Source organism: Schistocerca cancellata, chromosome 4 (genome assembly GCF_023864275.1).
Source record: "Schistocerca cancellata isolate TAMUIC-IGC-003103 chromosome 4, iqSchCanc2.1, whole genome shotgun sequence".
NCBI classification, from domain to species: Eukaryota; Metazoa; Arthropoda; class Insecta; order Orthoptera; family Acrididae; genus Schistocerca; species Schistocerca cancellata.
In genome coordinates this window covers 688283508-688300340 of record NC_064629.1, presented here as the reverse complement: position 1 = coordinate 688300340, position 16833 = coordinate 688283508, and the positions used below count along the sequence as shown (strand labels likewise).

Sequence of the window (16833 nt, the reverse complement as noted above, 5' to 3'; positions counted from 1 at the left end):
TGAAATTTTTTGACTGAGTACACCTGTGCATAGGACTCAAACAAGGACTTGTGCCTATATGGGTAATATTTTGTGGATAAGGTTGTTGTACAGATAGCACAAGTGAAGACAGCATAGGTTACAACAAAGTACGGAGACAGAAAACGCAAGTGGGAAGGGAGAAACAGATGGGACATCTGTAAGCATGAAAGGGAAGACGAAATTCAATGGTTGGATGAAAAACCTAAAAAGCAAAGAAGGATGAAGAGAAAAACAGAAGGATGTAACCAAAACATAATGGAGGGGTAGGAAGTGGGTATAAAAAGTGTGGGGAGTCTGACTACCTCAGTATCATATAATGAACAGGGAGATGGAGAGGGAGAGGGAGAGAAAATAACAAAGTATGCAACTGTGAAAATGAAAAAAAGGAAACTGTGAAAATAAAAAGTACACTGATCAGCCAGATCATTATGTCCACCTACCTAATAGCCAGTATGTCCACCTTTTGCAGGACAACAGCAATGACATGTTGTGGCATGAAAAGGTCACTGGAGGGAGTTGGCACCACATCTGCACATACGTCACCTAAAGCCTGTAAATTCCAGAGCTCTGCTGCCATTTTCAATCACATCCCAGAGATGTTCAGATCTGACAAGTTGGGGGGCTAACACACCAATAGGAACTCATCACTGTGTTCCTGGAACCACTGCATCATACTCCTGATCTTGTGACATGGTGCATTAACTTGTTGAAAAATGCCATTGCCATCAGAAAACATTATCGCCATGAAGGGTCATACATGGTCTGGAACCAGTGAGTGATACTGCTTGGCCATCATAATGCCTTGCACAAGCTCCACTGGTCCCATGGATGCCCACGTGAGTGTTTCCCAGAGCATATTGGAACCACCGCCAGGAGCTGTTCCCCTGGAAGACAACAGATTCATGCCCTCCTATCAACATGATGAAGAAGATATCAGGATTCATCAGACCGTGCAACACTCTGCCACTATGCTAATATGTCCAGAGTCGATGGTCATATACCCATTTGAGTTGTAGTTGTCAATGTCGTGGTGTTACACTGGCACAAGCATGGGTCGTCAGCTGTGGAGGCGCACCATTAGGAGTGTTTGGTGGACTGTGTGTTCATACACACTTGTACTCTGTCCAGCATTAAAGTCTGATGTTAGTTCCATCACAGTTCACCGCCTGTCCTGTTTTACCAGTCTGACCAGCTTACAATGTCCAACATCTGTAATGAGGGGTGGCCGCCCAATCCCCTGACATCTGGATGTGGTTTCATCTTGGTTTTGACATGTTTTGAAGACACTCACCACAGCACTCCTCGAACACCCAACAAGTTATTCAGTTTCTGAAATGCTCATGCTGAGCCTCCAGGTCATCACACTCTGCCATCAGTCAAAACAGATCGCACGCCTGCCTTAATCTACACACATGCAGCACACTCACTGACATTACATGCACCATGTGTGTATCTGATTAGCACTCATTCCTCGCCAGATGATGCTGCTATCACCTGGATGGGTTTATATCGATAATAGGTCAGTGGTCATAATGTTCTGGCTGATCAGTGTTTAAAAGAACGAAGAAGAAAAAATATTAGAAGTAGAAAGCAAGAAGAGAAGATGGCATGGCTGTTAAGGATTTAAATACTGAAGTAAGAAAATTCAGCTACTGAATAATCCAGTTTACCCCAAGGAAAAGCTCTTAGGTCATCATCAATGTGGCAACAATGAATTCACATAATATTATCATAGGTTTGATTCTTATCACTTTCAACAGAAAGTGATGAGTATGACCATTTCAAAACATCACAGAAATTTTTAAGTGAGTCAATTGTGGGTTCTTTGTAAAATATTGTATATTGTACTAACTAAATGAAACACTTTTATAGCATTGTGTCACAAACTTTATTATTATTGTGTGGACTAGGTTTCAGGTTACAAGCCCATTCACTAGAATATAACTGATCCCAAAGATGAGAACCAAGGAAAGATAAACATGTCAACTTTTTAAACTATTGATTCTTGACATGAACTGTAAAAGGTATCCCTGTTGACAATTTTGACGAAATTACAAGATTCATTAGGACAGCGTCTACAATAACTATGACTGAAAATATTTACAAAATCCATTATGACAGCATTTACAAGAACTATGACTGAACATACAATGGAGTAGAACTATGCACAGGAATGGCATTTTGTTAATGTAAATGAAGGTACTCAGGTTCTTCTCCTCCCTAGAGTTGCAATATTGCCTAAAAGGGACAAATAACTGATTTCAGTCTGTTCATTCAGTAATAAATGTGGTGATACACACATCTGTTTCTTAATTTCCAAAATTTCTAACTGAATGAGCTTTGCACCCTTTCCCTCTATGTGGAGGACTTCTATATCTATTAAATTTTTGTTGTTTTCATTTATGCAATGTTTGGCAAAGAATGAATCTGGCTTCTCTAATTCCCAACTTATATGGTATTCTCGGAGCCTAATAGAGATAGACCTCATGGTCTGTCCAAGTTTACCATTTATAGGCAAAAACTTCAAATAGGATGATCAACATTTTAAAAGCAAAGGGTTTCTGTGTGTTCTTCTATGTCCCATAGACAGTAAATAAATGTCTCCTCAATTCAAAAGATAAAAAACTGGACAACATAAGAAATGAGGTTTATAAAATCATCGGATAAGAGTGTCAGTGTTGCTCTACTGGACAGACTGGGCTGTCAATTTGCACTAGGATCCGAGAACACCATAGAAGTTGAAGATTAAAGGAGCCAGATTTATCCTTTGTAAAACATTGCATAAATGAAAACCACAGATACATAAAAGATATAGAAGTCCTACTCATGGAAGGAAAGAGCGCAAAGCTAAATCACTTAGAAATTTTAGAAATTAAGAAACATATGTGTGTATCCACACATTTATTACTGAATGAACAAACTGAATTCAATTACTCACCCATTTTAGACAATATTGCAACCTCAATGTATGAGAACAACCTATGTGCCTTCATTCACATATATAGCAAAATTCCATTCCTGTGCATAGCTCTACTCCAATGTATGTTTTTAGTCATAGTTACTGCAAATGCTGTCCTACTGAATTTTGTAAATCCATATGTAATTTTGCCAAAACTGTCAACAGAGATACGTTTTACAGTTTAAGTCAAGAATCAATAGTTAGAAAGTTGATTTGTTTATCCTTGATTGGCTCTCATCTTTCGGGTCAGTTATGTACTAGAAAATGGGCTTATAACCCAAGAAATAGGCCATACAGTAATAATACAGTCTGTAAAACAAGGATAAAAAAGTGTTTTGTTTAGTTAATACAGTCACATACTTTTCTATGTTGTCACTCAGTTGAAAACCACAGAGCTTCTCATCAGCAGTATAATTTGGGATTTATAGAAGAAAGGGAGGAAGGAAAAATAGTGTTCAATGTCTCATCAATGACATCGTCATTAAAGACAGAGCAGAAGCTTAAATAGCAGATGAATAGATAAGGGAATTGGCAGTGTCCTTTCCAAAGGAACCATACTAACATTTGTGTTGATTGATTTTGGAAGACTAGGGAAAATCTGTGTGGTGAATCAAATAGAATTCCTCCTAAATTTAATTCTGGTGTCTTCACCACCAGGCCATCTCATGCAGCCACAGTTTACTATAATAACCAACTTACAGAAGACCAGAGGCCATTCCTATAAGGGGACAAAATGTTGTTAGTCATGTCTATACAGAAAGCTGTACAGTAATTACAGAAAAGTTGGTGTGTTATTTAACTACTTTACTCAGTGGCACTACTTTTGATAAAATATAAATTGTGTGTGACAGATCTGGGGAGGAAGCACAAGCAAATTTCTTCTCTTCTCTCTCAGTCCATTATTTGAGTATTTATTTCCTCTCTTTGTATTTTTGCTGTGTACAGTTTGCTGTGTAATGTGTCATCTTCCTTAATCATTTTCTGCAAAAATGTACATTGTGTTTGGCCTCACCTAGATCATCATACACTCATTATGTACAAATGTACAACAGTTGTATTATTGTGTTGGAGGAGAATGTGTATGCAGCATACAAGACCCCTCTTGCTGATTAATAAATACCAAAAAACCGCTACAGAAACTTGCTACTCTTCTGTATGTGATACTCATGATTTCATCACTGAGATAACTATTTGAAGAGAGAAAATTGTGGCAGTATAGAGAGGCTTTAAAGTGCATACCTTAAGAGCTATGAGCCCTTGTTCATTTTTGTTCCTGTGAAACACCTCTTTTCTACTGAACAAATGTTCATAGCTTTTAAGGCAAGCATTTAGAGCCCACATTTAAGGGGAATTTTGGTCTTGTTTGGGTCCATACAACCTTCTTTCAAAATGTGGAATGCAAAGAGCTTACAGTAGAATAGGTATGTTTCACAGCATCAAATATGAACAGGTGCTCACAGCTCTTAAGGAACACATTCTAGAGTCCATGTTTACCAGGCAGTTTTCATTTTTGTGATGTGTAGCTGGAGTCTGTGCAAAGTAATATTAGCCACCATGTTTTTCATGTGACACCCAGTATCAATGAAAAGTGTTGGTTTGTTTCCCATTACAAGCAAAATTATTCATAAACCTGAATTTTAAATGCCTTTCAATGGAGTGATCCAAAATTAGTCTAGTGTGTCCTGTGTTTTATCAATATTTATTAACAATAACAGTAAAACACAAACAATACCCAGTACTCCAACAGACACAAAGTACTGCTGCAGCACAGTGGTAGCAGTCAGCACTGGTCAGGTCAGTGCTGCCACTGGTGGAGTACTGGTTATACTTCATGTTTTACTGTCCCTGTTATTAAATATACATAAAATGAGCATCACATAAGACTAATTTGGGACTACTCTCTCAAATGGGTGTCTAAAATTCCGCTTTGAAAATCATGTTTCTTGTAACAGGAAAGAAACTGATATTTTTCATCAACAATGAGCACTGCATGAAAGACGGACAAGCAGTAACTGCTTAGGCTGCCTCCAACTACAAATTGCAAAAACAGAATTATAAATATGTGCTGAAACAGCAGAGAAAATGTGCCTGATGACTGTTAGGAAGGCACCTTGTATATATGATGTCCTATTTATCTTGACCAACCAAAACAACTTTTTGTCCAGAAATCAAACAAAAATATATCAAGCAAATGTTGTCTAGTTACTAGGGGGACATTAACCAGTACGATGATTGTGATTTGTGTAAAAATATTCATTACGAAGATATGAATGGCGTTACATCTTTTTAAACATCACCATACATTTTTTGTTTGGTGAACAACTTCTTCTCCTCAAGACCTGTTCAAAAATATATCACTGGGTACCATTCACATAAGCTCGAAGTTCTTAAAAACATAAAACTAAATTGACTGACTCCCCTGTACTACCACACAGAACAGGTACCCAGAGTAATGTAGCTCATCCACTTGCTGGAGTTGACAGTAAACAGTAAAGACATGGAACAGAGAGAAAATGCACACCAGTCACTCACTCAACAATAATGAAATTTTTTGACTGAGTACACCTGTGCATAGGACTCAAACAAGGACTTGTGCCTATATGGGTAATATTTTGTGGATAAGGTTGTTGTACAGATAGCACAAGTGAAGACAGCATAGGTTACAACAAAGTACGGAGACAGAAAACGCAAGTGGGAAGGGAGAAACAGATGGGACATCTGTAAGCATGAAAGGGAAGACGAAATTCAATGGTTGGATGAAAAACCTAAAAAGCAAAGAAGGATGAAGAGAAAAACAGAAGGATGTAACCAAAACATAATGGAGGGGTAGGAAGTGGGTATAAAAAGTGTGGGGAGTCTGACTACCTCAGTATCATATAATGAACAGGGAGATGGAGAGGGAGAGGGAGAGAAAATAACAAAGTATGCAACTGTGAAAATGAAAAAAAGGAAACTGTGAAAATAAAAAGTACACTGATCAGCCAGATCATTATGTCCACCTACCTAATAGCCAGTATGTCCACCTTTTGCAGGACAACAGCAATGACATGTTGTGGCATGAAAAGGTCACTGGAGGGAGTTGGCACCACATCTGCACATACGTCACCTAAAGCCTGTAAATTCCAGAGCTCTGCTGCCATTTTCAATCACATCCCAGAGATGTTCAGATCTGACAAGTTGGGGGGCTAACACACCAATAGGAACTCATCACTGTGTTCCTGGAACCACTGCATCATACTCCTGATCTTGTGACATGGTGCATTAACTTGTTGAAAAATGCCATTGCCATCAGAAAACATTATCGCCATGAAGGGTCATACATGGTCTGGAACCAGTGAGTGATACTGCTTGGCCATCATAATGCCTTGCACAAGCTCCACTGGTCCCATGGATGCCCACGTGAGTGTTTCCCAGAGCATATTGGAACCACCGCCAGGAGCTGTTCCCCTGGAAGACAACAGATTCATGCCCTCCTATCAACATGATGAAGAAGATATCAGGATTCATCAGACCGTGCAACACTCTGCCACTATGCTAATATGTCCAGAGTCGATGGTCATATACCCATTTGAGTTGTAGTTGTCAATGTCGTGGTGTTACACTGGCACAAGCATGGGTCGTCAGCTGTGGAGGCGCACCATTAGGAGTGTTTGGTGGACTGTGTGTTCATACACACTTGTACTCTGTCCAGCATTAAAGTCTGATGTTAGTTCCATCACAGTTCACCGCCTGTCCTGTTTTACCAGTCTGACCAGCTTACAATGTCCAACATCTGTAATGAGGGGTGGCCGCCCAATCCCCTGACATCTGGATGTGGTTTCATCTTGGTTTTGACATGTTTTGAAGACACTCACCACAGCACTCCTCGAACACCCAACAAGTTATTCAGTTTCTGAAATGCTCATGCTGAGCCTCCAGGTCATCACACTCTGCCATCAGTCAAAACAGATCGCACGCCTGCCTTAATCTACACACATGCAGCACACTCACTGACATTACATGCACCATGTGTGTATCTGATTAGCACTCATTCCTCGCCAGATGATGCTGCTATCACCTGGATGGGTTTATATCGATAATAGGTCAGTGGTCATAATGTTCTGGCTGATCAGTGTTTAAAAGAACGAAGAAGAAAAAATATTAGAAGTAGAAAGCAAGAAGAGAAGATGGCATGGCTGTTAAGGATTTAAATACTGAAGTAAGAAAATTCAGCTACTGAATAATCCAGTTTACCCCAAGGAAAAGCTCTTAGGTCATCATCAATGTGGCAACAATGAATTCACATAATATTATCATAGGTTTGATTCTTATCACTTTCAACAGAAAGTGATGAGTATGACCATTTCAAAACATCACAGAAATTTTTAAGTGAGTCAATTGTGGGTTCTTTGTAAAATATTGTATATTGTACTAACTAAATGAAACACTTTTATAGCATTGTGTCACAAACTTTATTATTATTGTGTGGACTAGGTTTCAGGTTACAAGCCCATTCACTAGAATATAACTGATCCCAAAGATGAGAACCAAGGAAAGATAAACATGTCAACTTTTTAAACTATTGATTCTTGACATGAACTGTAAAAGGTATCCCTGTTGACAATTTTGACGAAATTACAAGATTCATTAGGACAGCGTCTACAATAACTATGACTGAAAATATTTACAAAATCCATTATGACAGCATTTACAAGAACTATGACTGAACATACAATGGAGTAGAACTATGCACAGGAATGGCATTTTGTTAATGTAAATGAAGGTACTCAGGTTCTTCTCCTCCCTAGAGTTGCAATATTGCCTAAAAGGGACAAATAACTGATTTCAGTCTGTTCATTCAGTAATAAATGTGGTGATACACACATCTGTTTCTTAATTTCCAAAATTTCTAACTGAATGAGCTTTGCACCCTTTCCCTCTATGTGGAGGACTTCTATATCTATTAAATTTTTGTTGTTTTCATTTATGCAATGTTTGGCAAAGAATGAATCTGGCTTCTCTAATTCCCAACTTATATGGTATTCTCGGAGCCTAATAGAGATAGACCTCATGGTCTGTCCAAGTTTACCATTTATAGGCAAAAACTTCAAATAGGATGATCAACATTTTAAAAGCAAAGGGTTTCTGTGTGTTCTTCTATGTCCCATAGACAGTAAATAAATGTCTCCTCAATTCAAAAGATAAAAAACTGGACAACATAAGAAATGAGGTTTATAAAATCATCGGATAAGAGTGTCAGTGTTGCTCTACTGGACAGACTGGGCTGTCAATTTGCACTAGGATCCGAGAACACCATAGAAGTTGAAGATTAAAGGAGCCAGATTTATCCTTTGTAAAACATTGCATAAATGAAAACCACAGATACATAAAAGATATAGAAGTCCTACTCATGGAAGGAAAGAGCGCAAAGCTAAATCACTTAGAAATTTTAGAAATTAAGAAACATATGTGTGTATCCACACATTTATTACTGAATGAACAAACTGAATTCAATTACTCACCCATTTTAGACAATATTGCAACCTCAATGTATGAGAACAACCTATGTGCCTTCATTCACATATATAGCAAAATTCCATTCCTGTGCATAGCTCTACTCCAATGTATGTTTTTAGTCATAGTTACTGCAAATGCTGTCCTACTGAATTTTGTAAATCCATATGTAATTTTGCCAAAACTGTCAACAGAGATACGTTTTACAGTTTAAGTCAAGAATCAATAGTTAGAAAGTTGATTTGTTTATCCTTGATTGGCTCTCATCTTTCGGGTCAGTTATGTACTAGAAAATGGGCTTATAACCCAAGAAATAGGCCATACAGTAATAATACAGTCTGTAAAACAAGGATAAAAAAGTGTTTTGTTTAGTTAATACAGTCACATACTTTTCTATGTTGTCACTCAGTTGAAAACCACAGAGCTTCTCATCAGCAGTATAATTTGGGATTTATAGAAGAAAGGGAGGAAGGAAAAATAGTGTTCAATGTCTCATCAATGACATCGTCATTAAAGACAGAGCAGAAGCTTAAATAGCAGATGAATAGATAAGGGAATTGGCAGTGTCCTTTCCAAAGGAACCATACTAACATTTGTGTTGATTGATTTTGGAAGACTAGGGAAAATCTGTGTGGTGAATCAAATAGAATTCCTCCTAAATTTAATTCTGGTGTCTTCACCACCAGGCCATCTCATGCAGCCACAGTTTACTATAATAACCAACTTACAGAAGACCAGAGGCCATTCCTATAAGGGGACAAAATGTTGTTAGTCATGTCTATACAGAAAGCTGTACAGTAATTACAGAAAAGTTGGTGTGTTATTTAACTACTTTACTCAGTGGCACTACTTTTGATAAAATATAAATTGTGTGTGACAGATCTGGGGAGGAAGCACAAGCAAATTTCTTCTCTTCTCTCTCAGTCCATTATTTGAGTATTTATTTCCTCTCTTTGTATTTTTGCTGTGTACAGTTTGCTGTGTAATGTGTCATCTTCCTTAATCATTTTCTGCAAAAATGTACATTGTGTTTGGCCTCACCTAGATCATCATACACTCATTATGTACAAATGTACAACAGTTGTATTATTGTGTTGGAGGAGAATGTGTATGCAGCATACAAGACCCCTCTTGCTGATTAATAAATACCAAAAAACCGCTACAGAAACTTGCTACTCTTCTGTATGTGATACTCATGATTTCATCACTGAGATAACTATTTGAAGAGAGAAAATTGTGGCAGTATAGAGAGAGAAAGATATGTGGAGAATGGAGGTGATAGGGTAATGCTGGAAAATGAGATATGGTGGTGACAGATGGAGCATAATTTTGGATTAAACAGGGATGGGGAAGATACTCAGCCATCACATAGTGGCATTTCTATTTTGACCTGCAGGAAAAATAGCACAGGTGGATTAATTATGTTACTTATGTAATAGCTCTCGCTTATAAAGTATACTGTGGTTGATGGATAGGGGATAAATATACATGGATCAAATACTACATTTGAGGGTGTCATTGTTGTAAAGGACATCTTGTTTCACCAGTGACAGTCAGGTAAAGAAGTAAGTTGGAAGAGTTGACAGCTACACTCTGGAACACAACAACATACTTTTGGGTAAAGTGTTTTTCACAACATATAACGAAGTTGAAAGTCAGAACCAGACTGAGACTCCAAACAATAGTTTTGAGGTCCTGTTGGAACTGAGTGGTAAGCAGAACACTTTAAGATGGATTGTTAGTTATAGCATTTCAGATTCCTTGGGCATTTTCAAGGGCTTTCAACCTGCTGCACCAACAAATGCACTTCACTTTGACCGGGACTGGATGGTAAATTGCAAACCATATCCTGATAACAGGTCTTGGGGCTGATAGTTAATGAGGGTACTAGCCATTTCACTGCCCTTATGAATTTTAACAGCAGACTGATGCACCATCAGATACTCTTAATAATTCTGAGCCATCCTGAATCACCTCTTCTACTAAGACATAGGAAACATTTTGGCTGCATGTTACTACTTTCACTAATACTAACAATGTTTATTGCCTGCATTCAAAGGCATCTTCTAAATTTCTTTCACTGCTTAATTAGAAAGCGTTTATTGTGGGACAGAAGCATTGCTAACAAATTTCTCTGCACCAGTAATCATGAGCATCTCATTTGAAACTTGCTAGATGGCCTAAATCAGAGGCTCCATGATATCTTTAATAATCTGAGAGGCAGACAACTCAACATGATGGAAGGAAGGAAGATTAGCATTCAACAGTTCCATTTGTGCTATCATGTGGAGAGCTGTAGGGCCTCCTAAAAGAAACACACAATCATCACAAAAAGGAGACAGTGACTCATGTTGCAGAATATGTGTAATGTGCACAAGAGGATTTTTTACCAGAGTAGCCTTACTGTAGAGCATCAACCTGTAGAATCCACAAAGATACAAGTTGGTCTTCTACTTTAGCCACTATTGACTCGTATAAGGAGCAGGGGTCAAATCCCCCATCCATCCATCCAAATTTATGTTTCCCACAGTCCCCCTAAAGTGCATCAGGCAAATTCCACTATTGTGTTTTTGAAATGGACATTGTTGATTTCCTTTCCCATCCTTCACCTATTTGAAATTGTGCTCTGTCTCCAATGAACATATCCTCAACAATAAAATAAACCTTAACCTTTTTTCCATTTTTTGGGTCATCCACAGCTAAGGAGAAAGTAAATTCTTATTACATCTACTTATTATAAATGATTATTACATCTCATCAACTCAAAATGTAAAGTAACCTGACTGAAAATAAATACAAAAGATGTTCCAAAAATAATAATTAGATTATTCTAGAGAAAAGGAATGAATTTATTAACTATTTAAATTACAAGAAGGCCTTTCCTTTATAAATTGATGTTAGCCCATCCATGAATAGACAGAGAGGTTGGCTAGTACTCAACTCACAGCACAGCAGACAGTTAAAGAGAGAGAGAGAGAGAGAGAGAGAGAGAGAGAGAGGGAATGGTTGGGATGATACAAGAGGTCAGCAGTTCACTAAGAGTACAGGACACTGCTTTATTTTTTGTCTCCCTTCCCTTTTATATGAGGGTGATGGAAAAGTGCTAAGTGAGATTAGATCTTGATTGCAAAAGCTGTAAACATTAGTTCTGTTTCAGCACTGTCCATGATGTGCTCCAAATTCAAAAAGTGTCCGCAGAATTGAAACAGCAATGTATTGACCTGTGTGGTCTTCTGCAACTTGATGAACAGCGAGGTGATGGCTTCCTTGCAATAATTGAAACCAAGGGCCATTACTAGCAACCAAACATGAAGACAGTGTGTAAGAAATGCTATAATCCCTCACCACTCAAATCACTAGATTTCTGAACACAGCCAATAGTAAAACCAGGTACACTTACCATCTTAGAGGATGAAAAGTGCATCATCTCTGAGCTTTAGATGTCATGATGGAGACTGATCAATAATGCATCATAATCAAACTATCTGAAAAATTATTTTTAATTTGCAATCATTTGAAATGATGGGCTTGTTATTTGTAAGTGTCCTGTTGCAACAGTTGTGAAAACCACAGACCTGGAATTTAAGTGCCTTACATACTAACCATACTCAGCATTAGATCTTTCTCACTTTTTATATGTATTTCTATGAACTGTACCCAGAGTTGTGTTTCCCGTAAGTAAGTACTACTAATCCTCTCTGTCTCTCTCTGAGAATTTAACAAATAGCTGAGCTGAATTTTGTTTTATTCTGTAAGTTTATACAGAAATAAAATTATTATCATTTTATTACATACAAAATTAGTTATTCTGCAGGGAATAGGACAAGCCTTTTTACAAAAAAATGTCAATGAATTTGTACCTGTGTTGGTAAAATTGCATCATATGAAGTGGCCAATGTCTTGTTTAAAGCTGTAAAAACATTATAAAGATCCCTTTTAAAGCTGTCTTCATACTGTCCACCAGTAGCCCGAGCACATAATAGCCGTGATTGAATGATAAACTTGAAAATATATTCAAGAGAGTGGAAGCACTTTTGTAACGGTTCTTGCTTTTCAGCTGATACAACCCAGCTTGCACAATGTTCCACACTGCTCAGTAAGCCCCTGAAATATAATATAATTCACATCATTAGTATTCTTGGTATCTACAGTGATCATAACAGAAAGAATTAAAATGCATTTATAATGTACTTAACCACAAATAAGCACTTATTTTAACGTGTGTTGTATAATATTACATTTAGAAGTCTGAGCATTAATAGGAAATGCATTTCATGTTTTTGAGTCCCTCTCACTTTTGTGACCATGTGGAAGGGAGATAAGCACTTAACATTTTAACATCCAGATGATTTAATATTACCTGAAATCATAATGAGCTGATAGAGACAAGAGAAACAAAATTCCAACACTGAGCAGTGGTTTCATAAAAACTGATGCAGATTCTTAAAATGAGGATTTGCCATCTACTCGATTATCACAGCAGATTTTCAGTACTTAATTTGTAAGGCCAGAAAACAAGATAATAAACAACCTTTTTGTTTATTTATTGTACGTAGTCTATAGAGATAATATACAGAACCTTCAATCACTTCAGAAAAGGACATATCACTACAAGCATTTCTTAAGATTAATTGAGATGCCGGGTGCAGTATCCAAGTAAGTCAGTTTGGTTCACTGGATTTCCATATTTGCTAGACATCTCAGTTAAATCACTAAATATTATTATAGACAGATGAAAACACATGACATGAGCATCCATCACATACAACATTGCTCCCCAGTGTTGTTTGAAATTTACAATATCAATGACACCACAACTTCCACTAATGCTGGTTTCTGTTAGTAGGGCACTACATTGCTGTTTTTATTATCCTTACTCATGTTTCATAAAATGAATGAAATTGTAAGTAAAGTGATTTAGGCATAGAAATGAAAGTAAAGGAAAGAAGTAACTGCTTCAATACAACTCTTAAGTATTGTAAATTGAAATGAAAGCATGATGATAAATATATGGGGACACAAGATATCATGCTGCTGCACCCACTGACAGTATCAGCTGCTTATAGAATTGATCTATCTTATTACTTTTTCCTTATGAATGTGTTGCACCATCAATACTAGCAATGAAAGCAAAATAACTGCCACAACCTGTGACAAAACTGCCAAAATGTAATAGTGTCTTGCCACTGCCTAAAGTTTCTTGTATGTTGTCTGTGATGGATGTACCAAATCGCTTTTCTGCTCTCTAAACTCAATCTGTTCTGTGTGTGAAGAGAGGCTCATTCAGTGATTTTGACATTGCATTACCATAATCATACACTTTGGAGAGGGGTGTCTGAGACGACAAATGAGGTCAAAGATTTTTTTTAAGGGAAAATAGAAAAGATTAGAATGTGTAAACAACAACATACTAGTTAAAACAGTTACTCATTCTCTCAACAAAGATTTTTTTATTTGTTGCCAGCACACTGCTATACCTCTGGAATCTGACAGTGAGATCAGTGCCCTGTGATGTCCACTAGTTAAATAGTTTTATGTTCCATGGATCATTCTGCACGATAAATCATAAGGATGTGGAACAAGCCATTTTACTGTAAATACTGCAACATACTGAACATTTACAAAACCTTTTTTTCCTAGTATACAGATATGAGACAATAATTCCTATGAACCTCCTTGTACACTTTACAATAATACAAATTCTTCTATGGAATAGAAGAAGTTGTCAAGGAGAAAGCTTTTCAGTTTGTTTTCAAATTTTACTTTGCTGTCTATCAAACATTCCATATCACTGGGTAAGTGATCAAAAATTTTAGTTACAGCATTGTGCACTTCTTTTTGTGCTAAAGACAATCTTAATGTGGAGTCATGAATGTTAGTTTACCTGCAGGGATTGTAATTATGTACATCATTGTTTCTTCTGAACTGCAGTGGGTTATTTACAACAAACTTCACGAGGGAATAAAATGCTATGAAGCAGTAGTCAGAATGCCTGACTCCTTAAACAAATGTCTACAAGATGAACATGAGTGAGTATCACATAGTATTCTTACAGCACATTTCTGAGCAATAATGACATTCTTTATTCAAAATTTTTCTCCCCAGAATATATGAGGTGACATAAGTCATTGAACAGCAATACGGACTTATACAGATGGCGGTAGAATCACACACACAAGGTATAAAAAGCGGTGCATTGGCAGAGCTCTCATTTGTCCTCAGATGATTCATTTGAAAAGGTTTCTGAGGTGATTATGGCAGCAGGGCAGGAGTTAACAGACTATGAATGTGGAATGGTAGTTGGAGCTAGATGCATGGGACATTCCATTTTGGAAATTGTTGGAGAATTTAGTATTCCGACATCCACAGTGTCATGAGTGAGCCGAAAATACCAAATTTCAGGCATTACTTCTCATCACAGGAGCACAGTGGCAAGAGACCTCCAATTAATGACCGAGAGCAGCAGTGTTTGAATATAGTTGTCAGTGATAACAGACAACAAGCAACATAGCATGAAATTACCATAGAAATCAATGTGGGATGCAGGACGAATATATCTGTTAGGATGATGTGGTGAAATTTTGCATTAATGGGCTACACCAGCAGATGACTGACATGAGAGCCTTTGCTAACAGCAGGCAATTGCCTTCAGCACTTCTCCTAGGCCTGTGACCATATTGGTTGGACCCTAGATGACTGGAAAACCATGGCCTGGTCAAATAAGTTCCAATTTCAGTTGGTAAGAGCTGATGGTAGGGTTGGAGTTTGGTGCAGACCCCAAGAAGCAATGGATCCAACTTGTCAATTAGGCACTGTGCATACTGGTGGTGGCTCCATAATGGTGTGTATGTTTACATGGAATGGAGTGGGTCCTCTACCCAAACTGAATCAATCATTGACTGGAAATGGTTATGTTCAGCTACCTGGAGATCATTTTCAGCCATTTATGGACTTTCTGTTCAAAACAAGGATGGAATTTTTATGAATGACAATGGGCCATGTCACCAACCACAGTTATTCACAATTAGTTTGAGGAACATTCTGGACCATTCAATAAAATGTTTTTGCCACTCAGATCAACCAACCTGAATCCCATTGAACATGTATGGGACATAATTGAGAGGTCAGTTCATGCACAAAACTGTGCACTGGCATCTCTTTTACAATTATGGATGTCTACAGAGGCAGCATTGCACAATATCTCTGCAGGGGAAATCCAACAACTTGTTGAATCCATGCCACTTCAAGCTGCTGCACTATGCCAGGCAAAAGGAGGTCTGATATGATATTAGGAGGTATCCCATGACTTTGTCACCCCAGTGTACTCAATGATAATATGAAAAATATGTCTCTCCTCGAAATATGTAATGATTCTAAGTGCAAATGTGACTGAACTAAGTTGTTCTAAGCATTTCAAAACGTGCTTTTCCCAGTTTAATTTCTAATCAATATGGACACTTAAGAATTTTGAATTTTCCATGCTATTTATTATTTCCTCACCATATGTTACACTTATCATTGGTGTAGTATCCCTAGATGCACAGAACTCAATATGTTTGTATTTAAAATTGAAGGAGTGGCCATTCACAAAAAAACAAGTCAATAATACATTTATGATACTTTTAAGAACACTGTTTACCACGCCTTCTGTTTCTGTATGCACGCTTGGATTGATAAAATACTAGTGTCATCTGCAAAAAGAACTAATTCTGCTAGTTATATATTAGACAGTAGATTGTTAACATATATGAGGAACAATAGCAGACCTAAGACTGAGCCTTTGGGAACACCATACATTGTATCTCCACAGTCAGAATCATGTCCCCTGACTACATTAATTGAATTAGCAAGTACAACTTTCTGCATTGTTTTAGTTATATATGACATTATCCCATAAAACTTCAATTTAACTATGAGGAAACCGTGATTTACACAGTCTAATGCATTAGAAGATCACAGAAAATACCAACTGCCACAATCTTATTATTTAATTGCTCAGGTGAGATACTATTCTATGATACATCACCTTCTCAAAAATTTTTGAAAATGAAATCAGCAATGGCACAGGTTGGTAGTTATTGACACCTCTCCTATCACCTTTCTTAAATATGGGTTTGACACTGGTATATTTCAGGCTCTCTGGAAACATTACTCCTCCAGTGGCTGGTAAGAGGGACTAGTTACAAGGACCTGGCCACTGACATCAAGTCAAAGTGAAAACCCAGCTGCCAGTCTGCTGCAAGACACTTCAAACTGTGCTGTACATCTACATCTACATCTACATCTATACTCCGCGAGCCACCTTACGGTGTGTGGCGGAGGGTACTTATTGTACCACTATCTGATCCCCCCTTCCCTGT

The 16833-nt window shown here is 37.6% G+C and overlaps 1 protein-coding gene across 1 annotated transcript in view; it reads right to left on the bottom strand.

Annotated features, from left to right (window-relative positions):
- LOC126183543 (dedicator of cytokinesis protein 3) overlaps positions 1 to 16833 on the bottom strand; it is a 1039887-nt gene that overhangs the window by 111271 nt on the left and 911783 nt on the right. Inside the window, exon 17 of the mRNA XM_049925613.1 lies at positions 12334 to 12577. Within this exon, the coding sequence (XP_049781570.1) occupies positions 12334 to 12577 (244 nt within the window). The remainder of the gene's footprint in view (positions 1 to 12333; positions 12578 to 16833) is intronic.